The sequence below is a fragment of the Pungitius pungitius genome, chromosome 2, assembly GCF_949316345.1.
Source record: "Pungitius pungitius chromosome 2, fPunPun2.1, whole genome shotgun sequence".
Taxonomy (NCBI): Eukaryota; Metazoa; Chordata; class Actinopteri; order Perciformes; family Gasterosteidae; genus Pungitius; species Pungitius pungitius.
This window is the reverse complement of record NC_084901.1, coordinates 17,201,044-17,224,090: the sequence shown is the minus strand read 5'-3', so window position 1 is coordinate 17,224,090 and position 23,047 is coordinate 17,201,044. Positions and strand designations below refer to the sequence as shown.

Below are 23,047 nucleotides of genomic sequence, written 5' to 3'. Positions count from 1 at the left end.
GTATATTTGATGTAAATAACACATTTACACACTTTTCTTTGACAGTTTGCTCAATCCGTCTGCTGCTCATCTAATATTCCATAAAGTTCTCCCCACTTTCCCCACTTCATCCTCCCATCGCGCCCATACGCCCCAAAGACTGTTTAGCAGTCAGCGGTGGGATGAGCGAGCCAGAAAAGAACTCGACCTTTCAGATGGAGTTGCTTGAAGAAAGAAAAATAAAATCATAATTGCATATACTAATTATTGCATAGAAGCCTGGCGCAAAGTTAAAAGAGAAGAACAAAAAAAGACATCAATTAATCCAAATGATCAAATCCCGTCCAATGTGACAAAAATGAATCCAGATTTACACTCCATGTGCCCCGAGATGACGCTTTTCACAAATGGCGACAGTTGGTGAGCGCGTGAATGAGATGGAAGTACAGTCAATTAAGGTACAACAGGTGCTATAATCTGTATAATTTCCTACATATGTTCTCTCAGCTGGGGGGGGGGGGGGGGGTGTCACATTAAGGCGGGGACCAAAGCAAGGAAGCACTAATAACATGTAAACATATCTGCGGTTCAGTCCCCTGCAGTCACCTGACACCACGGGGAGGGGGGTGAGTGGATGGAAAAACGACCCCTTTTAGAAGACGTCCCCCCCCCCCTCTGGAGGGAGTTTGGGGACTTTGGGGTCCGCGGAGCGCCGCGTGGCCATAAGCGACATGTTGACTTGGCACGTAGAGTTAAGATAGAAACCCCCCCAAAAAACAAACAGAATGCGATATGGAATATAAAGCCGAGCCCAACGAGCCTCACAGTCCTCCTCCAGTGCTTCTCGTTGGATTTTTTAGATTTTTTTGTGTCCTCGTCTCTCGAGTGTCTGCAGTTCGAGGGTCTTGTGGTGGCGGCGGCGGGAAAGGAGGGGGGGGGGGGGGTCGGGGGGGTGGGAGTGAAGCGTTGAGGAGTGCACGCGATACATCTTTGAAGCAAATCTATATATTTATAGATATATGTAACGCATGATCCTTTATTTCTGGGGAGGGAGTGAATAATCCCTCATTGTACGATGTCAGTCTTTCTAACAAAGCCCCCCCCCCCCTCCCCCTTTTTGATAGATAGATGACTATATTACACTGCTGTATGCTTCTTAACCCCCCCCCCATCCCATCCCGTCACTATATATATATATATATATATATATATATATATATATATATATATATATATATATATGTCTCCACGGCAAAAACAAAAAGAAGAAGAAGGAAACCCTAAAATCGCTGTCCACACGTCTCTCTTCTTCTTCCCGCTCAGTCTGTCGGGCGCAAAACATTTTCCTCTTTTCGTTAATATATTGCCACATTCATATATCATGCATTTTACTGCATTGCTATTGCACTGGTCCGGATTATTCAGGAAGAGTAAAGAGCCAGAATCAGTTGGGGATTTCATTTGAGGTGGGAGGGGGGGACGGGGGGGGGGACGGGGGAGGAGAATAAAGGGAACAAGAAAGCAATAAATGTCTCATATACTGTCTAGTAGGGGACGAGGGGGACGGGGGCGCGGGGGGGGGGGGGGGGCGGCCGCCACGGAAAGCAACTCAACCTCGACTTGTAGAGGACGAGGAAAGGAGGCGGCGTTGGGGGGGGGGGCAATGATTTCTTTTGCTTCCTTCTCTGGTTTTGTTTCTCTGTGTTCCCCTCTTCCTCGTCCTCCTCGTCCTCCTCGTCCTCCTCGTCTCCGCTCGCCTCGACTACTGCTTGTGTGGACGTCCTCGCTGCGGATGATCTTGTAAATGATCCAGTAGAAAATGTTAAAAATGAGGAAGACGAGGGGGAAGGCCACGCGGGACACCGTGTCGATGCGCTTGGCCCGGCCGATGAAGAGCTTCTTCATCTCCTCGATGGTCTTCTCGGGCGCGGCCGAGGCCGGCGCGTTGTTGTTGTTGCCCTTGATGGCCATGCCGTCTTTGGCCTGCAGGCAGGCGGGGCCCATGCCGTAGCCGGGGAAGCTGAAGCGGCCCTCGCCTGTCTCGTCCTCCTGCAGCCCGGGACAAGAGACACAGAGACGTTAGAGGTGTGTGTGTGTGTGTGTGGTCTGTGTGTGTGTGCGTCGAGGCTCATTTGATATTGATGTGTTTCCGAAATGATCTTGATTTTTGTCTTTCTTATCTCTTGACCCAAACTTAAGAAGTGGTCTCTGCCTCATTTTCACCGCTTCCTCAAAAAGAGTTTTGGTAATTTTTTAAAATCCAATCATTAGTATTAATCAAATAATAATCCAAATGAGATGTTATTCTTATTGTTTTTTTATTGTTTTTGGTACTAATTGGTAGAAATTAAGAACAGAAAAAGTTAACTTTATCTTCCCCGGTCCGGTGTGAAGTCACTAACTCATAAAAAAAAGTCCCAAAGGGCGGATTCATAAATCACGAGCCTCCTAAAAGTCATCAATACGAGAGCCAGCCCAACGGCGTCTTTATCTCACCCGTCATGGAGATCAAAGAGGGGGGGGGGGAGGGGGGGATTTGATCGGCATGCGCTGCACACAAGGTTTTGCTCTGCGTCTGTGTTTTCATTTAATGTTTGTCAGGCGTCCGCGGGGGGAGATGTTGGAAGTCCCATCTGCACCGTCCACCCCCGCCCTTTCATTACGGGAGACACAATGACTTTCTTATCTGCTTCAGAGACGGCAACACAGACGCCGACGGTGTGCGTGAATGCATGTGTGTGTGTGTGTGTGTGTGAACAAAACTATAGGAAAATAACCAAAGCCCCAAAGTGGCCCTTCCACCTCAAAACAACACCCAAGAAATGAACAAATTAGCAGTCAAAGGGAGCTGAAGCCCAAAGAGCCCGATCTTCATGGAAAAATGTGCTGAAAGATTCCTGCATGAACTCGACGTGGGGAAGTCTATCAGCGGGGGGGGGGGGGGGGGGGGGGGGGAGCTTTTTTGGGAAACAACAACACAGAAGGAGGAGGTGCTCGGAGCAGAAAAACTTCACGACTGAACCTTTGCTACAATTAAAACCCAAATGTCATAAAGGAGAGGACATGTGTGTTTATGTGTGTGTGTGTGTGTGTGTGTGTCTGTGTGTGTGTGTGAGATAGAGCAGCAGGTAGCGATTCATTTTTAGTGCCCGGTGTCCCCGTTCTGTCCTTGCATTCACACCAAGCCATCTATTACGGTTAACACACACACACACACTACACAACCTCTGCCCGTCCTTCAGCGACACTGCTAAACTATTACAGATGCTGCGCTTTATTCTCCCTGCCATGTGATTAATGTGGAGGGAGCGGGAGGAGACGTGAGGAGGAGGCGCAATCAGGAAGGGGGGAGGAGACGTGAGGAGGGGAAGAATGAGAGGAGGAGAAATGGGGAGGAAAGAGGAATTCATGCAGCCATTCTGAAGAAACCTGATTCAGATCATTGTGATTGATTCATGACTAACTACTGAGATGAATGGATGGTGGATCGATGGATAAAGAATGCATGGATGATGGTGAGTGATTAGTGGATGGATGAATGAATGGATGAAGAAAGAATTAATAGATGGATGATGGGTGATGGATGAATGTATGGATGATGAATTGATGGATAAAGAATGAATGGGTGATAGAATAAAAATTGATGGATGATGTGAGGGATAGATGAATGAATGGATGATGAATTGATGGATAACGAATGCATGGATGGATAATGATTAGATGGATGATGAATGGATAAATAAAGAATTCATGAATGGATGATGGGTGATGGATGAATTGATGGGTAACGAATGCATGGAGGGATGGATAATGAATGGATGAATAAAGAATGCATGGATGGGTGGATGAATGAATGGATGATTAATTGATGCAAAAATATTGCATGAATGAATGGATGGATTGATGCATGAATGTATGATGAATTGATGGATAAAGAATGCATGGAAGGATGGATGGATGATGAGTGATGGATGGAAAATGAATGAATGGATGATGAATTGATGGATAACGAATGCATGGATGGATAATGATTAGATGGATGATGAATGGATAAATAAAGAATTCATGAATGGATGATGGGTGATGGATGAATTGATGGGTAACGAATGCATGGAGGGATGGATAATGAATGGATGAATAAAGAATGCATGGATGGGTGGATGAATGAATGGATGATTAATTGATGCAAAAAATATTGCATGAATGAATGGATGGATTGATGCATGAATGTATGATGAATTGATGGATAAAGAATGCATGGAAGGATGGATGGATGATGAGTGATGGATGGATGAAAATGAATGAATGGATAATGAAGTCATGAATAAAGAATGCATGGATGGATCGATGATGGTGATGGATGGATGAAGGGATGGATAATGAAATAAATGGATCGATGGATGGATGTTTGGACAATGCATGGGTGACTGAATGACTGATGGATAAAGAATGCATGCATGGATCAATAATGAATGGATAATGGTTGGAGGATACATAGTTGGATGATGAATGAATGGATAGATTGATGATGAATGGATGAATGATTGACTAGCGGAGGGACAGAGGATTTGAAAAGTCAGCGCGTGACTCTTTGAGTGGACAAAGGAGACATTTTTGTGTCTCTCTCTTTTCCCTTCTTTCCTTCGCTGTAGTTCCTCATCCCTCCATCAAGGTCCCGCCCCCCCTTTCCTTGCACAGAGAGGGACATTTTGGCTCACAGGTTCTTTAATAAAAACAACACAAACTCATTCATTCAGTGTCGTCATTTAGGGCTGGAGAGCTTTTTAGAGGTAATTAGAACTATTCTGTTTTACTCAGGGTTCAGACAAATGAGCAAATCCAATAAAAAGCTGAATTATTAAATGAAATAATGACAAAAATCGAACATGTCTATAAATACGCTGCTGAAAATGACCCGTGAGAGCTTATTTTGAAATGCGTGCAACGAGCGGAAACGGACCGGCTGGGCTTTGTAAGGAAAAGCACGAAAAGGGAGGGGCACCTTATGGTAAGATATCACATGACACGGGGAAACCTCCCGGGAAACCAGCTCCCAACCGCTAATCAACCGCTTTGAAAGCATAGAAAGAGCAACTCCCAGCAGCAAAATGTGTAAATAAAGTAATAATCATCACGGTGAGACTAATGTGTCCTAAGTTTGGTGCCATTTGAATGTTTTTCTCTGATGTCTGTGCAGTGATCCTGGTTTCATTAAAACATGCTGTGTGAATGTCTCTCGCTCATCAAGCTGCTGACCTGGAATGATTATTCACATGATCTGCTGCTGTGTCTCTCTCTCTCTCTGCTCTAGCATTTAATCTGAATAACATTTCATTGAAGCCACGTCACCTTAAGCTTCATGCATGAAACGTGATATTTAAATCAGGTCAGTCAGGGTTAATTTCATCCCAAAGTGGGGTTAAATGTAACCTTTGAGGTCAGGTGGACATAAAGACACAAACACAGATCCATGTCTATTATCAATAGTCATTTAGCTTATTATTTTAAACGCCAAACTTGGTAATGATATCTGGCCGTAAATCATCAGTTTGTATTGAGTTACAGTAACCTATTGAATTGTTGACTTAAAATAAGTCAACGTGCTATTTTGTCTCACACGGGGACACATACAGCGATCTCTCTTGTGAAAGTCCCGTCTCATTTATATGTTAACAAAAACTTTCTTGCACCCTTTTTTTTTCTTTTCAAAAGGTGCTTCCTCGGGTCCAAAAGGTTGGTTCAAATGGGGTCTTGTGGGAACACGGACAGCCTGACTGGAATCCATGCTTAAACTAATCCACCCGCTTTAAAGCGCGTAATAAAGCCACAACAGGCATAAATATGGACATAAACATAACGGAAATACAGCGGTCCGGCTCCCGTGAGGCTCAAGAGAAAACAACAACAGCAACAACAACAGCAACAACAGCAACAACAGCAACAACAACAGCAACAACAACAGCAACAACAACAGCAAGTGCCTCCCGCTCGTCGGTGAGACTCTTCCTCCAATCACGACGCAGTTCACTTCACAGCCGACCCGTCAATCAGGGGAGAGATTGCTGATCGCCTCCTAATCACCTCGCTCTCTTATCTGCTTCCGTGAGATAAAGGGCGTTTAGAGCAAACCGCCATGCCCCCCCCCCCCCCCAAAAGCCAAATCACAGCTATCGAGCGGATTATAGCCGATGGTCGGTCGGCCTCATAAGGCGCCGTCATTCCTGTGGGGGGGGGGGGGGGGGGGGGGCCTTCTCCCAAAAAATAAAGAAGTGCAACCCTCGTCTCCCCAGGAGGCCGAGCGCGGCCTCAAACACAGTGAGCCGCAGGGGGGGAGGAAGTGTTTGTTTCGCTTGCGTTGTCGGGGTGAAGGAGAAGAGGCCCCCCCCCAGGGCTGAATGACCCGGGTGGGATTTCTGATGCATCCGACAGACGCCGTCGCACCGCAGAGACTTCCTCCCCCGATTATTCATTCAAATGAAACCGTTCCTCCTCTACAAAATGCTCGACTTTGCACCCGGCGCCGCGGGCGCCAGTCGGGCCGCTGACTGAAGTGGAGGCGAGAGGCGGCCATGTTCTCCTTTGGGAGGTGGGTGTGGGGGGGGGGGGGGGGTCTGTGTCTTTTTTCTGTGGCCCGGAGAGCTCGTCTGTGTTGAACAAGCGAGCCGCGGCCCATCCTTCAAGCATGAGTGGCGGTATTGATCTCGTCTCTCCCCTGCAGTCTCCTCTCCCCCCCGGCAGGGGGAGGTGTCACTCCGCCGGGTGAGCTCGCCCTCCCCCTCCCTCTCGCAAGGCTGCGGGTATTCGTCCATTCCATCCATCCTTTCTAATTAGAACCCCCCCCCGGTTCTCTGCTGGTGTCATTGACGGATCGATGAGGCATCAGGGCAGAAACCACAGAAACCAGCTTCACCTCCCAACACACAGGTCGTGGATTCAATTATGGAGTACGGAGCAGAACCCCCCCCCCCCCCCCCGCCCCTCGATGAGATCCTCCCATCGGGATTTAGAGACTTCCAACCGCACTCGGCTGCAGCCCAACACGCCAAGTTCTTGAAGTTCTTGTAGATGAATGTTTCCTGCAGTATTTCATCGACCATTATACACCCCTCCCCCCCACCCACAATGCAAGCATTAAGGTCAACAGAAGGCGTCCCGGTTCTGCTCTTTCTTACGGGAGCAGCAGAAGACATTACGAGAAGGACCGACGATCAGGTTCGGTCGCTGTGGTTCTGTCTCCACGTCCCTCCAAATGGATTTAAATCAAGCTTTCAGAGTGAGGACACGACTTGGACGACTGATGGCCCCCTGAGAGCCGTAATGGAGGTCCATGGATCACATTAGAGTCACATTAGACCGGCCAGAGAGCTTAATTAAGAATCTCTCTCTCTTATTGCAGGGGGAGAGGGGGGGGGGGGGTCATTCTTCAGGTCTATTCATTGGGTTTGAACAGAAGTATAAAGGCCGGAGGCGGCAAATTCAAAACTGTTTTACACTTTTTAATAATCCCTACATTTGGAGCACATTATACAAACCTCTCGGCAAAACTGAAATACCTCAAATGCCTGTGTTTCCTAAAAGTCTTTTTTCTTTTCTAGAGGAAAACACCAGCTGCTCTCAAGGTCTGGGAAGAGTCGAGATTGGACGGCAAATATATATTTAATAACACAGTTAAGAACACAGTGTTTTCAAAATAACAACTTTTTAGAAAATACTTGCTTGGGTTAAATTAAGTTAGTTTGGACTTTCCTTGTTCTTTAACATCATCACCTGACTGGTTTTTATCATGGATTGAACAGTCCAGGGAGTAAAACACGTTTAGGGGGGCGGCAGGAGCCCGCCGGGTCACATGGAGCAACCGACACTAACAGCTCCAGCCGCCATCAGCTCACGGGGCGGCGAAGGGGAGCGCTCGGCTGTAAAAGCCGCTGACGTCAGCGGGACCGACGAGCTCCTTTTGGACGAAACTCCGATGACGTAACGGGCCTCATTTCACCTCGCAGTCTCCGTCGCGTGTAACAGGGGGAAGAGAAGAAAAAAAACCGAGAGGGAGAGGAGGGTGCAGGAGCTGGTTGGGATGTGTGTCGATGCGGATTCACCTGGAAGTGCAGCGGCAGCCGGACGGCTAATCCGCCTCTTCAGCCGCATCACAGCTCAGGGGATTACAACAATAGGATTTACGGTTTAGACTTTTTATATATATATATATATATATTTATCTTTTTTTCTTCTTCTTTCCCCCCTTGAGGCTTTTTGATCAAACTGGGCGCCATCGTCGTCTACAATCACACCTGACGTCTCTTCTCCCGACCTAGGGGGCGGGGTCCTCTCACGTGGTCACGAGATTAATCACAGGGGTCGCGAAGAAAGTATTTGGTTGTAGTTGCTGAGCAGGATATGATGAGAAGAGCAGCTATAATCGGATTAAGCCTGCAGCTCTTCAACCAGACATTTTTGTTGTTCCTTTACCTTTGATTGAAAGCCTTATTGTTAACATTTCTCTCTGAATTATTACTAAAAGGTCATTTTAATGACAAGTTTTTGATCATAAAACATGATCCGCATGAGCATATATAGTTAATAATAATAATAATAGTTAATAATAATGAACTCTTCACTTATTAATTGATTTCAAATATCGTTAAGGACACCCCCTTAGTATTTGTCTCACCGGCCTGGCGGGGACACTCGGTCCTCACAAGTACGTAAACCCGCCGACGTGCTCACACGCGCTAAAACGTGTCGAATGCAACCAAGCAGCTCCGGCCGCGCGAACACGTGCCCTACAACGGCGAAATGCACGACAGCACTCAGGGAGCCACTTGTGCATGCTCACCGGCTGTGAGGATACGGTCTCTCCATTTCACACGCGCACACACACACACACACACACACACACACACAGGACTGTACATATTGTTTACGTGTTTATTGTTGCATTTCTTGTGGGTGTTTTTCTTGCACTCTACGTATGCACACACACACACACGCACACGCACACACACACACACACACACACACACAATCAACCATCTCTTCAACATTCCCTGCAGGCCTGACAGCTTTACTCCTTATTCAATGCAGCAGCTTCGGGCTGATGAATCCAACCAGACAAGTAGAATTGATTGATTAAATGCTTCAAAGGCAAAACAAAGCAAAGAAAGCAGAGGAAGAAAAAAAAAGAGAGTAAAGAGAAGCCCTGATGCATCTCAGCACTCCGTCTTGACATTGTGCTTTGTCATTTTTACTAAATATATCCAAGCCAGTTTGAGGGGGAATTAAATAAACGGACACATTTCCAGGTCTCCAGTTTGTCTTCGTTACATCCAAAGCACTCTTCTCAGTGAGGAGGATGGTAAATGTGTTGTGGACCTCACAGGGACAGACGGCTGGTTGATGTCATCATCATCTTTACATGCAGATGTTTTCCATCAGTACCGGATGAAGCTTTGTTCACACATTCGTACAAACACGCATCAATTCCAATTCCAAAACACAGTATTTGTTCAGGAGCTTTTCAATCATGTGACCATCAGCACTTCTTGGCCCCCCCCCCCTCCTTGACATCTATATTTTCATAATAATTAGACAAACTCCTTCTGCTGCTGAGGATCAGGTGGTACTGTTGAAAGTTGATCCCCCATTAGATTTATCTTGAAAAGGCAGTGCATGCGACCAGCGCTAAAGCAGGGGTCCAGCAGGAGCAAATATGTCTATTTTTTAAAGCATATCCTGATTTAAATACATAATAAAGATAAAGTACCGACGAGCACAGAACTAAAAGCAAAAAAGACTCACTCTGGTAAATTATGCATTTCCACACCCCAAATGTTCTCATGCAAGGTGAAAGTTCCTTTGTTTGTCTCATGGACCGTGAATCGGTTATGAGCCTCGTCTCTGCAGATTATTTTTTACCGAGCTCCTCGATTGGGTTTTCACCTCGAAACCGAGCGTCGCCCCGACAACCAACCCGATCGTTTCATTCCTCTTTTCTCCCCCTAAGAAAACAACACATTTGTGGTTTGGAGACATTTGCCTCTGTTTGCGTGGGGGGGACAGAAAGGGGACAGAAAGGGGACGAGGGCCCAGTGTGAAAAACCCGTCTGGTCGCTCCTTCTTATAAGATCTCTGCCCTTGAACTACTTTCGCTCTTCAAGTTCCTTCTTTCTCGAAGGCGGACGGAGGCGCTCACCTTCTCGTGTCGTCGCCTCCGTCTGAAGCGCAGCAGCTCCTTGTGTTGGCGGGCGATGAAGTTGACGGCGGCGTACTCCAGCAGGGCGGAGAAGACGAACAGCAGACACACGGCCATCCAGATGTCGATGGCTTTGACGTAGGACACCTGTGGAGGAGGGAGAAGCAGGTGTGAAACAGGAAGTGACATCATAATGACGCAAAAGTAGGAATGTTTTCAAATGTAAAACGTTTTCCGGCTGTCTTAATAACAGTATAATACTAATACATAATATGTACATGGCTCTACAACCTCTATTTTTCTGTTAATCGAACACTAAAATCCTAGGCTGCGTGGTAGAGACCTGTCAATCAGTGCTTAGCACCGCCCTAAAGCATCCCCTGATTTACGGTCTACTAGGGACCTGTCAATCAGCATGTAGCCCCGCCCCAAAATAATTTCATTCACTAAATTAACATCATGCTGTATTGAAGAATACTTGAAACTACAGATTGAGACCATAAGCTCATGTTTGCAATGTTTACTGAGGGAATAAATACAGCAGAGAATTAGAGTCATTTCTATCGACTTCATAGATGACATCCCCCTGGTGGCCACTAGAAATAATGCAGCTCTGTCATTTTTAGGCCAGTGGTTAAACCACTGTCAAAGCGGGAATAAGTTACTATATGAAAACAATTTTTTTCCTCCATCTGTCTACTTAACTATACGCACGTATATGGTGCGTGTAGTTAAGTAGACAGATGGAGAAAAGGCAACGAATCAGCACATAAACCCGGTGGAGTGTCAGCAGCTTCCGCGTAAACACACACACAGTGAACATTTGGGGCCGGCCGGGTAGCACGCGCTAAACGGAGTCTGCTCGGATCATCGTCTGATCGCTATCTGCCCGCCAAGTGCCATCATTCAAGTGCGTTCAGGCCCGGCCTGTCATAACAACTCGCCGCCATCGCACCGCGCCGCCTGAGAGGTAGGATCCCCGCCGTGGTGCACGGACAGGAGAAAGCCCTCCATCGCCCGCTTCACGGCTTAGGTGGCGTTGCTGAACTCACTGGACAAAACACAGCCGCCCAGCGGTGCTTTTGCTTTGAAGGAAGGCCATCACAGTGATCCTATAGGCTCACGCTGTGTCCAACATCCCATTTGTGTCAGGCGAACATTTTACACCTGAAGAACGGAATAAAAGGACAGAGCGCTCATCTGGAGGATCAGAAGCCTTTTCAGGCTAATGTTGTGTAATTTAGTCTTTCAGACCTCTTTGTGTGGCAGCTCTCCTGCTGTGCTAAAACATCTCACACAGGCACATCTAATCTGCGCTCCTTCCTCACCTCCTTTCCTCATCGCCTTTTGCCTGACGTGGTTCATCCGTCGTTTGTGGCGTGAAAGACGAGCCGTGTTTCTGCGTGTGCGTCTTCTATCAATCACACACACTCGCATGTACTGTGTGTGTGTGTGTGTTTGAGCAGTATGCCCACCTAAGCTCAGCTGTGCTGTGTGATCATTATTGTGACAGCTGAACTGCGGAGGAATCACGGTTCACTTGTTCAATTTTTGGAGCGCATGAAGCACCTAATGTCAACAAATACAGTGTGTGTGTGTGTGTGTGTGTGTGTGCGCGCGTGTGTGTGTTGGGGATTACAGCTTCCCTCGACATAATTATACAATCCTGGCTCACGCGAAGTCTGGCCGTTTTTTTCTTTTTTCTTCCTTTAATCTGAAAATCCCTCAGAGGAAAAGATTTCTCTTGGTTTTAAAAAAAAGTTGTTTTTCTGATCTTTGTTTCCCTGAATTTCCTCTATTTTTTCATGCTTCCCCTAAATTATTTTAGCCTCCTTTTTAAAAAAAACAATCGAGAAAAGAAACTTAATAGACCTTGTTTATCTACCTGTAGGAATTATTCTCCCGCCTCTCTTAATTCTCCTCCTTTCCGTCTTACACTCTTATTTGAAATCTTTATTTTCACCTGTAAAGGTGTGTTGGATGGTCACAGCGACTACGTCCACTTCATATACAAGGTTTAAACCTCAAACATTCCTTCTTCTGAAGGAGAATATCTGCTGTGTTTGAAATGTTTAACAGTGGAAAGTAAACAAAAGCGATCCTCAAACTTCAGGCCAAAGACATTTTTATTTTATTTTTTATATTTTTATTCAAAAGCTGATTTCAATGATAGGACACTGATAACTGTCACTTGATTTCTTATTCGATTGCTCATATCAAGTTAGGTAGGGGAACTGGACCGAGGAGACGATTAGCCTAGCTTAGCATAAAGACAGGTAGGGCTCTGTGTGAAACACAACAAAAACCCAACATAACCATCAAAAATTAACAAGTTTGTTTCAACTGGCAAAGCAGTGATTCAAAAAATAAGAAAAAATTAGAAATTCTAATAAAAGGAAATATGTGCTGTAACTGCTGTGAGTGGCGAACAGGGAAAGGTGCGTTTGATTGGTCCTCACCTTGGGCAGCGAGGCTCTGGAGCCGGAGCTCTGCGTGGTCATGGTCAGCACGGTGGTGATGCCCAGGCCCACGCGGGCGGGCGCCGCGTCCATGTTGATCCAGAAGGAAACCCAGGACAGGATGACGATGAGCAGCGAGGGGATGTACATCTGGATCAGGTAGTAGCCCATCTGACGCTCCAGGTGGAAACGGGCCTCGATGCAGGTGAATTTACCTGGCGGACGGGGGGGGGGGGGGGGGGGGTTGTTAGGGTAATTACATTTTTGCAACGTATCCTTCTAAAGCGGTTTGTATGATATCTTACTAAAAGATATACCCTCATTTATGTTGTGTTCATTCCCCCCACAATATTGATATATAGAATTACTTTCAAAATAAACTGGAAACAACTTAATTTTGGTTTACACAATAAATCAATATGATTGTGTTCAGACAATAGAACTACTGAATTGTGTCTTTTGACAATAAAAGACAATTAAGAAATATACAAAAAAAGAAACTCGTCACATGGTGAACACACTTTTCTACTGTCCCATTGACGCTGGTTAACATCTCCTCAATCCTCTCTGAGGACTAAGAACAAACATCCTAGGATACCACACACACAGACGCACACGCGCACTACACACCCAATTTAGTGACTTCCCTCCAGGCCGCAGAGGTCATTTCTATTCAAGACCAAGCGGCCATGTCCAGCTCTAATGCTCCATCTATCAGACTCGTTAATGGCCGAGTTAACGTGGGCGCTTGACCCTTTCTCATTATTTATTAATGGACGTCTTTTAAACACACCAAACCCCGTTGGTGGACATTTTTAAGCGACACACAACACAGAGTGAATCAAATGTGTTCAAATGTGGTCCATTTAGAGTGAAATAAGCCAAAAAGAAGAGTATACTTAGGGGCGGGACTTACAGTGATTGACATCTTTTTGTTGCTTCATGAAAGATAATTGTAACATTTTTGTCACCGCTAAAAAAAGAGTTGTACCTTTCTCCACCCTCTTTTGTCACTGCTGGTTGCAAAAAGCCAAACAATGAAGAGAGTGTGGAAGGTTTTTTGGCGATTTGCATAGAAAAAAATCTAATTTTGGCCAAATGTCTGCTCATTAAACCAACTCATCTCGCCCTTCAAGGTGCTTTGAGAATTACACGGATTCCTCATGTCTTGTAATTGCAGGTTTAGCGACTGCAGAATCCCTTTGTGAGTGCGCCCCACCGTCTGGTCCAACGCGACCCGCCTTTAAATTCTACTCATTATTCATATCCGTGAGCATCATTATTAAGCATTACAGTAATTCTGTACGGATAAGTCTGTACGGGGAGATTCCAACTGTAGTGAAATTAGGTCGACCATGTCCATGAGACTCAAGAAGCTAAAGAAAGACTCAACATCCTGCCGCGTATAGACGGATCGCGCAGTGCTGAAACCACGTTCACGGTGTCAACCCACTCACGCACAAAAGATGGCGATGGTGAGAACATTTAACCACTCTTTGTTGTGTCCTCAGTCATGCTGCGGTTGTTGCTGTTTGAATTCAGAACAACAGCTGTGACAGTGACTTGGTGAGCCACTTCCTGCAGCACGGGGGGGGGGGGCTGCGTTCCGCCAGAAGCGGCGTTCGTCCTTGTGTGGCCGCGGCGGATTGGTCGGGGGGGGGGGAAGCAACAGCGGCTGTTTACGCTCGCAGCGCCGGGGCAGATTAGGAGGAACGTGCTCCTCTAATCCCTCCGCTCACCGTCGCACCTTGCAGGTGAAAACGGTTTGGATTTATGATTTTTATGTCCATCACACTGCTGCATTCGTTTGGTGTTTCTGGACCTCGGGGGCCTGCCAGTTTTAACCCCAAAGGGCAACAAAAAAAAGAAAAAAAACACGGGTCAACGTGCTTTGTGTGTTAATCTGTTTACACGTTTATAACCTGCCATGTTCACAGATTATTTGTCCTGTGACTGTTGGTCTGAGACGAGTCAATCACAGCTACTGTGAGGAGTTTTAAAAAAAAAAATTTTACTCGGAGCCAGAGAGGAAATCAGACAAAATGTTTCTGACGAAGGGATGCTTCTTCTGATCCGAGCGTCTGTCGCACATGACGTGTTCGAGCATTGAGACAATGCTGTCGGGAATGTCAGACGCACAAAAAGTGGCGCGGCCTGTACAAAAATCTGCCACACGGATAATTAAATCAAAACACTTGCAGAGGTTTTATTTACATTGCAGATGTGCCTCTTTGCCTCGCTGTAATGTAACGATCGCTCGTAATAAAGCCGCGGAGAGTGCCGGAGAGCAAGATGGCCGACGATCCATTTAATCAAAGGAGATCGATGGAAGGCGGCCTCATCAATTATAGTTAACCCTAAACGACTGGGGAGGAGAGGAGGAGGATAAAAGAGGAGTGGGGAAAGCAGCAGAGAGGAGTCAATGTGACGTTAGAGAGGAAGGGGAGGAGGGGGGGGGGGTCAATGGGGTGGACTTGATTCATCGCTGTGATACACTTCAGAGCTTTTAAGTGCTGTCCATATTTTCCATCTGAAATGAAGATTGAATTTATTCTCTCGGGGTTCTATCTCACTGTGGAGTGTGTGTGTGTGTGCCTGTGTGTGTGCGCATGCTGTGTTCAATGCTGCACACTTCAGAATGGATTCCAGTTGTGTGTGTGTGTGTTACTAGTGTGCACACGTTAGCTAACTATGTGTTGACCTTATAGCTGACGCTTCCTGCTAACAATCAGTATGACATCATCCCTTAGCATGTAGCTAACGGCCGCGCTGTTGAACGGGCCCTTTGATTGACAGACAGCGTTTTTTCATGCGTTGTTGTGTTGTTTCATAATAAAATATAATCTAGGAAGTCTTAGAGTTAGATTCATTTAACACAATAGAAATAGATTGTATCTGTTTTCGCTCTGTAGCGGGACATTAGCTTTATCAAACATTAGCTTTAACAAACGTTAGCTTTAACAAACGTTACCTTTAACAAACGTTAGCTTTAGCCGGGAAATATCTCCATAGGGGACCTGAGTCCGAGCTACAAGAGGACACAGTAAACCCCGGTGTCTCCATGGAGACGCTGAAACCGCATTAAGAAACAGAGAGTTGAATTTAATACAATTTATTTTTTTAATGTGTTGAAATGCCTCGAGTAACACTAGAAGAGGCCTGCAATGCAGCAGAAACAGTCATTAGTATTTCCAACGGAGCTCTTTCTTTAGTGTGTGTGAGTGTGTGTGTGTGTGTGTGTGTGAGTGTGTGTGTGTGTCTGTGTGTGTGTGTGTGTGTGTTTGAGTTGCAAGGGATGGAAATAAATAAATACAGACAGCAGTCAGTGGGAGGGAGGGAGGAGAGAGAGGAGAGAGCAGGTAAATCCCCCCCATTCCCCCTCTCTCTCTCTCTCTCTCTCTCTGAGTCACAATCGACTGCAGCTAATAAATCTGAGTAGAAACGACACCTTAATTCTCTCTTAATGCTTGATTGGGAAGCAGCGAGGCGTGTGCACACACAAACGCACGCGCGCACACACACACACACACACACCCACGCACACAGCAGCGAGAGGAGAGAGAGAGACACAAAGATGTAAAGGAGAACTGATGTGACGAAGAGAGAGAGAATCCGGTTTAACTTAATAAAGTGTGAGGGCAGAAGCTCATTTTTTTTTGTTCACGGTAAATTTATGGTTCAACCACGTCTTCTAAAAGTAAAACTTTCAAATGAAAAGCTTTTAAAGGTATTTGATGAAAGAGTCCTTCGTTGTGATGTAACTGCGGGAAGAGGAAACACCGTCAAAGGAATCGCACAAGTCGCCTGGGAGAAAACAGACTTTATGTAACAAAGCAGAGGATTTTCACCCAATTGTCTCTACCGTGTGTGTGTGTGTGTGTGTGTGTGTGTGTGTGTGTGCGTGTGCCTGTGTGTGTGTGTGTGTGTGTGCTGACTCGGGCCAAGGCCTTTGTCTGGAGGTGCATCGTTCGTCTCCTCAGCGGCGACAGCAGATGTCAACCTCTGTGTGAGTGATGGCTCGGGATCTGAACTAATCAGTCCGCTGTGCACACACACACACACACACACACACACACACACACGCACACGCACGCACGCACACACTGCGACCAGTGGTTGGGAGTTTTGGAGAGGGTCTTTACTGTGACCTTAGTGAAGTATTTTTCTGAGAAGAAAGAAGAAGAATTATTTTTTCTCTGGTTTTATATTTAAAATGTATTGTTGTTGGAAAACTTGTTTCACATTTAAATCGACATCTGCTTCTGATGTGCATGTTGCATTAATGTATCCTGCGTCCGTTTGGTTGTATGTCCTAAAATAAACTTTGAAAGTGAAAATAATGTGAATAAATCAAGTTATTTTTGGAGATCGTGGCTCAAACAAACTTTTCCTCTCCGAGTCACACTCAGACTTAAAAGAAGAGAAGATTGCAATATTTGTGGGAATAATGTTCAGTATTCCTCCATTAATTCCACATCTACAAATAAAAAAATGATATTCTGCCTGTGATTTACACAGCATCTCCGTGTTCAGCCCCGTCTGCCTTTCAAAGGGTGCGATTCTGAATTTAGATCTTCTCTCGTTCATTAGACAGAAACTTCAATCCGTCTTCTGCTTCGCTCCGTTTCCTCTGCTCCTCCACGCGTATCTCCTCCCTCCACGCCTCCTCCTCTCGGCTTCTACAAAGTCAATCCTGGGGAGAAACCGAAAGCAAACAGAACGGAGGGAAGGAAACGGGACGCAAAAGATAAAAACGGTCGAGCCGGGAGGAGGGAGAAGACACGCGGGAGGAGAGGAGAGCGATGAGGAGGAGGAGGAAGACGGAGGTGGGTTTGTCCCTTTCATCCGCAGACAAAACGAGCCGACGTTGCTCAGTCGGAAAAGCGCAGAACGAACGCGGGAGAGGTAGCGGCGTGAGGAGGAGGAGGAGGAGGAGGAGGAGGGGCACCACCCACCTGTGTTGTAGTGCTTGGTGCAGTAGCGCAGGTCCTTCTCCTCCTTGAGGATGAACTGAGGTAGCGTCAGGCCGTCGTGCACCTGCACGGCTCCCTTCTCGTCCCACTCGAATATGAGGTCGTTCATGGTGTAGCCGACTGGAGGAGAGAGCGGGGAGCACGGGGTCAGGCTGCTGTGTGGGTCACATGTGATGTCCCGCATCCCCCCTCCCGAGGAGGAAGATGATCTTTCTGACCAGTTCAACATGAGCTGAAAAATGCAGTTATTTGTCCAACTGTGTCCTGATGTGAGCTAACGGCGCTCTGACCTTTCAACGGATCCTTCACATGGGTGGAGTGTGTTTAAGAATTCAAAGCGGTGTGCTCATGGTAAACAAAAACAAATTATCATTATGTTTTTGTCAATCTTACTCTATTTGCCTCAAAGTGCTTTTTACAATTAATGTATACAAAATATACAACGTCCACTGTCCTTGGACCTTTGAAATAAGCAAGAATAAGAAAGAGGAAAATAGAAAAATAAGAAGGAGGTAAGGTAGGAAATAAAGAATTTAATAAGTAAAATAATCTGGATAGAGACAAAAAAACTCATAAGTGAGTAAAGAAATAAGCGAATTTCATACAGGAAGGAAGGAAGAAAATAAATGAAAAAAGTTCAGAAAAAAGAACATTAAATAAAACCCATTAATGACTTTGTTGTCAGACTTTACTACAGTTTCAAAATTAGTTATTTTAGATTAAAATACTTGATAACCCATCTCAGTGGGCGACCTGATGAAGCGTGTGTGTGCGTGTGTGTGTGTGTGTGTGTGTGTGTGTGTGTGTGTGTGTGGTGACTCACAGCTCTCCAGCTGCATGATGCAGGTCTGGACGTCCATCGGGAAGTTCTTCAGATCCATGGGACAGGCCAGGATCAGTGTTATTCTGCAAACACACACACACACACACACACAGACTCAGCATCAGTTGGTACTGAGAGGATTATCCGGAGCGGTATCAGTGTCGCTCATCCGGGCCGCCTCGGTGAGCAACAACGGATCAGCACCGGTTTGAAAATTGATAGGAATTAAACAAAAAAACAATGAGGTGTTGCGTTTGCAGTCATCAAGACTGTCAACAACACAGCAATGACTGAAATGAATATGTCACCAGCAGTCATTTATGAACATGCTGACACAAAAAGGCCTTTCAGGAGGTAAAAGAGTTTAAATACTTTATTTGACGGGTGAAGGTAGAAACCAGATCATCTTTGCTTGTTTAAAAAACAAAAAAGATTCAATCATTGATTAAATATTTAAACACAATCGAAATACATTGTTTTTAAGTCGTTTTTAAGCTAACGAGGACACGGAAAGACACAAACAGGCAAATATCTCACAGAGCCGTGAAACGCACACACACACACACACACACACACACACACACACACACACGGTCCTGCTGACACTCCCTAGAGCTCCACATGTGGAGGGATTCGAGTTTCCCGAGCGAATGCCTGAACGCTGTTTGATCCCAACAGGAAGTGTCCTCTTCTTCTTCTCTGCTGGCGGACCAGCAGGATCAGAACCTGCACACGTGGGAATGAAGCTCGTTCAATTAAAAAAGGTTTGGAGGCGGCCGGTCCCGCGTCGTCGCCGGGGGCAACACATTAAGCTTCTGAGTCTCAGGCACCAAAATGAATTACTGCTGTCACGTGGATGGAATGTGTCTCTGCAAAAAAAAGTCAACTCATCCCAGAAATTAATGGGAAAAAAACGTGATAACCGATTCGATGCATTGGCGGAATTAAAGGCTTTCATTTTGAAACAAGATATCTGCACATTGGAAACTGTGAGACAATATTTCTGCCGCAGTATGTAATATTTGTTTCTTTCGAAATTAGGGATGTAATCATCTGTGTTTTTAAGTTAAATTAGAGATGGTACCAAAAAAATGTTTTAATCAATGAATAGAGTATTTTTAATTCAATCCATAAATTGGTTAGTCAGTAAATTTAAATAATGATGTTATGAAAAAGCTGAGTTGGTTTTAACGCAGCTAATTTGTTCAACTGAAAATAATTGATAGTTACACTGTATTATAATTCATTCAGCACTAAAGTCCGTAACAGCTTTGCAAAAACTCCAGAGTTTGATTTCCCCAAAACAAAAGACTAAATTGAAGAAAACAAGACCCATTGAGTAGCTTTCAATCACTACACATGGTCTTAAAGCTGTGGAAAGAAATGATGAAATTCAGCCTATCGGTCAACGTGATTATTGACACTAAGTCCTTAGGGAGGGAGTTTTAAAATCCATGAACTGCTTCTGAAGACCAGGAAGCATCGCTTGAGTCACCAAAGTTGAATCATAATCATTCTCATATTCATCCTTTTGTAACAGGTAATTTGTATTTAGATAAATCCGATTCCCATGATGCACTGCTCCTTCGGCGTCTTTGTGATGTGTCGGTTTAATCAGGCAGCTCGTTATCTGTCAAGTCCCTTTGTGGCTAAATCTAAGATTTAACAAGTTATTAAACGTCGGCCAAAATCCATCATCCGTCACATTACATCATATCACATTACATGTCCTTTCTCCTCCGTCATCGTCATCTCTGCGTCACTAAATATTAAGAAAAAAGCTAAACGTAATAATCACAAAAAAGGCAGCTCCTGGTTTCTGCCGTCAGCAGGTTGTCATGACGAGCAGGAGGTGATGTGAGCGCACACACTCCGTCCTCCTGCTCTGCTCCAACAGGACACCCGCTGCTAACCGCACACACACACACACACACACACACACACACACACACACACACACACACACACACACACACACACACAGACACGTCCAGTCGGCCTGATGTGCGATACTTTGCCGCGTCTGCACATTGTTGGTGCCTGACAGGATGCTGAATATGTATCACACACACACACACACACACACAGACACACACACACAGCCTGCACCGCTGTCCCACTTTCTCAGGAGGATGCTTATGCTCTGTGGTTTCATGTTCTCTGGATTAAGACACCTACATGTCAAATACCCCCCCTCAAAAGGATTGTCAAGCTTTGGACTCCAGCTGGATCGGAGCCTCAACAACACAACAACAAGATCTCAGTACGCAGTCTTTTGAAATGTGGAGAATTTAATTGTTAAAAGTTATGTTTGGAAAAGATCTGCTAGCTAGACTAAGTAATATTTAGATTTGGTTAGTTATGAATTGTGGTCCATACAATCAACCACCTGTGTTAGCTTAGCTTAGCTTAGCTGTGTGTGAAAAATGAACCGACTCCGGCATCCTAAAATATTAACATTATACCATCGGACATATTCCAAATGAATTAGAAGCAACAATCAGCAGAAAGACGTAACCATTTTTTCAGGTCGTGTTGCTTGTTTTGGCGTCTTGGAAGTACAGAAGGAGACTAGACAACACGGGACACTCCTCCCCCCCCCCCCCCCCCCCCCCGCACTCCCCTCCCAAACAAAGTAAAGTAGAACCACTTCCTCCATCTTCCCTCCGGGCGATGCAGCTGACGAACGGAGGGTTCGTTCTTACGTTGTCAAGCTAACAGATGAGAGCGGCGGAGGGGGTTCATCCCTTCTCCCGCCGACAATATCTATAAAGGGACAACCCCCCTCCCCCCTCCCTCTCTCCCCTCCCTCCCTTCCTCCTTCCTCCCCCACCTCCTCCTGCCGGACACCGAGGAGAGAGAGGCGAGCCCGCTAACGGATTGGACTCGCCGCTGGAATACTAACAGGCCGAGTAGATTACCATGGCTGCTGCGTCTCTTTCTCATTCGCCCCTGAGCGGAGGCAATAAAAGCGAGGAGGAGGAGGAGGAGGAGGAAGAACAGGCACCGGAGGACTAAAAGGTTTTGTCGGCTGAAGGCAGCTATAACTCTGAGAGCCTTGAATGGGACGTCTCGGAGATAGAAAAAGAAGAGGAGGGAGGGAGGGAGGGAGGGAGGAAGTGGAGCTCTAGAGGAAATAAAAACCTCCAACTTCGACGCAATGAGGGCGGCCTGAAGCCCAGGACGAAGGTCCTCGGAATCCAATAAACGGAACGTCGCGGCCGTCGCCCTCCTTCTTCCATCATAGTTGTACAACAGATTGTTTCAATATAACCTTTCTCCGTTCTCCTCTGCAGCGACCCCAACGCTTTTCCCAACGCTGTTAAATCTCTTTTAAATGATCATTGCACAGTAACACTCTCTCTCTCTCTCTCTCTCTCTCTCTCTCTCTCTCTCATCACAGCAAGCTCAAAAGTTCATCCCACACGTTGCGCCTTTTAACGGAGAGCGACCCGCCTCTTTCCTCCACTCACCGTATGCTGTACAGCACGTTGCCGTTTTTGGAGATGCGCAGCAGCTTGTTGTCGGTGGTGACCTCGTGGAAGTTGGCCCCCTTTTCGTTGGCGAAAAACAGATCGGGTTTCCAGATGGAGTCCAGCATGGAGGGGTCCAGGTCCAGCGAGTCGTCGGGGTACTCGCTGTAGGCCAGCCGGGGGTCGTTCCACTGCTGCCTCAGGAAGATGTTCACCCGGTAGTCCTGAGAGGAGACACAGGGGACGGGGACGGGTGTGGGCATCAGACACGTGGGGCGTCGCTCTCAGAGGAGGAGAACAACGAGAGTCACATGGGTCGCCGAGTCATGGGATGACGCGATAATGTTGATCTACTTGTGATGTAACTTCTACACATTGAAATATATTTTTGTAAGATATCGTAGGAACCGTATGAGTAGGTGTTTTTCATAGAGACATAACATTTGCTGAACACCGGAGGGGTAAAGAGAGCACTTGGTACTCAGGACACTGTATACTCAGGTATACAGACTAGGAATGTAATCCACATTCAACGTGAATCTGAATCCGACGGCCGCGCAGACAGACATCCGTGCTTCGGTTTGATCGTAGCTCGAACTACGACAAACCAGCAGGAGTTATGAAGCATAAATCCCTGAAACACCTTGAACGCCCGCGGGGAGATGTTCCCTCTAAAACAGGGGGGGAGGGATGTTGGAGGGTCACTGCACCGCTGACTCGAGATGCTGCAGCTCCCCACGGTGGAGAAGGGGCGGTGGGGGGGGGGAGGGCGGGAATGCACGGTTGGATGAGCAGGTGGTTTTGGGTCTTCCTCCATATGTCACTTTCTCAGACTTCACCGATAAGGTTTTAGCCTAGAGCCACTTCTTCTTATCCCTCCACCCCCCCCCCCCCCCCATGATCCTCCTGAGTCTTTTATTCTTCTATTCTCATTTCTCCTATACGGCTTCTGTAAGGCTTGTGTCCGCTGCGGTTTGATCAGATGAAGCGCTTCTTAAGGTTCGGTTATTTTTCACTGTAAAAAACAAGACAGAAAAAAAGGTAGTGGTGGACATGTGGACGGATGCGAGGAGAGTCGTTGCGCCACGGAGCTGGAGGGCAGGCTGAAGGTCATCGGGCGGCTGCTCCCTCTTCAGCCTTAAAAAGGCGAG

At 46.2% G+C, this 23,047-nt stretch overlaps 1 protein-coding gene across 1 annotated transcript in view; it reads right to left on the bottom strand.

Moving 5' to 3' along the window:
• The window catches only part of glra1 (glycine receptor, alpha 1), a 65,566-nt gene that overhangs the window by 2,908 nt on the left and 39,611 nt on the right, over positions 1–23,047 (bottom strand). Inside the window, exons 5-10 of the mRNA XM_062558671.1 lie at positions 21,897–22,120; positions 18,424–18,506; positions 17,583–17,720; positions 12,628–12,842; positions 10,169–10,315; positions 1,737–2,028 (exon numbers count right to left, since the gene is read on the bottom strand). Coding sequence (XP_062414655.1) covers positions 1,737–2,028; positions 10,169–10,315; positions 12,628–12,842; positions 17,583–17,720; positions 18,424–18,506; positions 21,897–22,120 — 1,099 coding nt within the window. The remainder of the gene's footprint in view (positions 1–1,736; positions 2,029–10,168; positions 10,316–12,627; positions 12,843–17,582; positions 17,721–18,423; positions 18,507–21,896; positions 22,121–23,047) is intronic.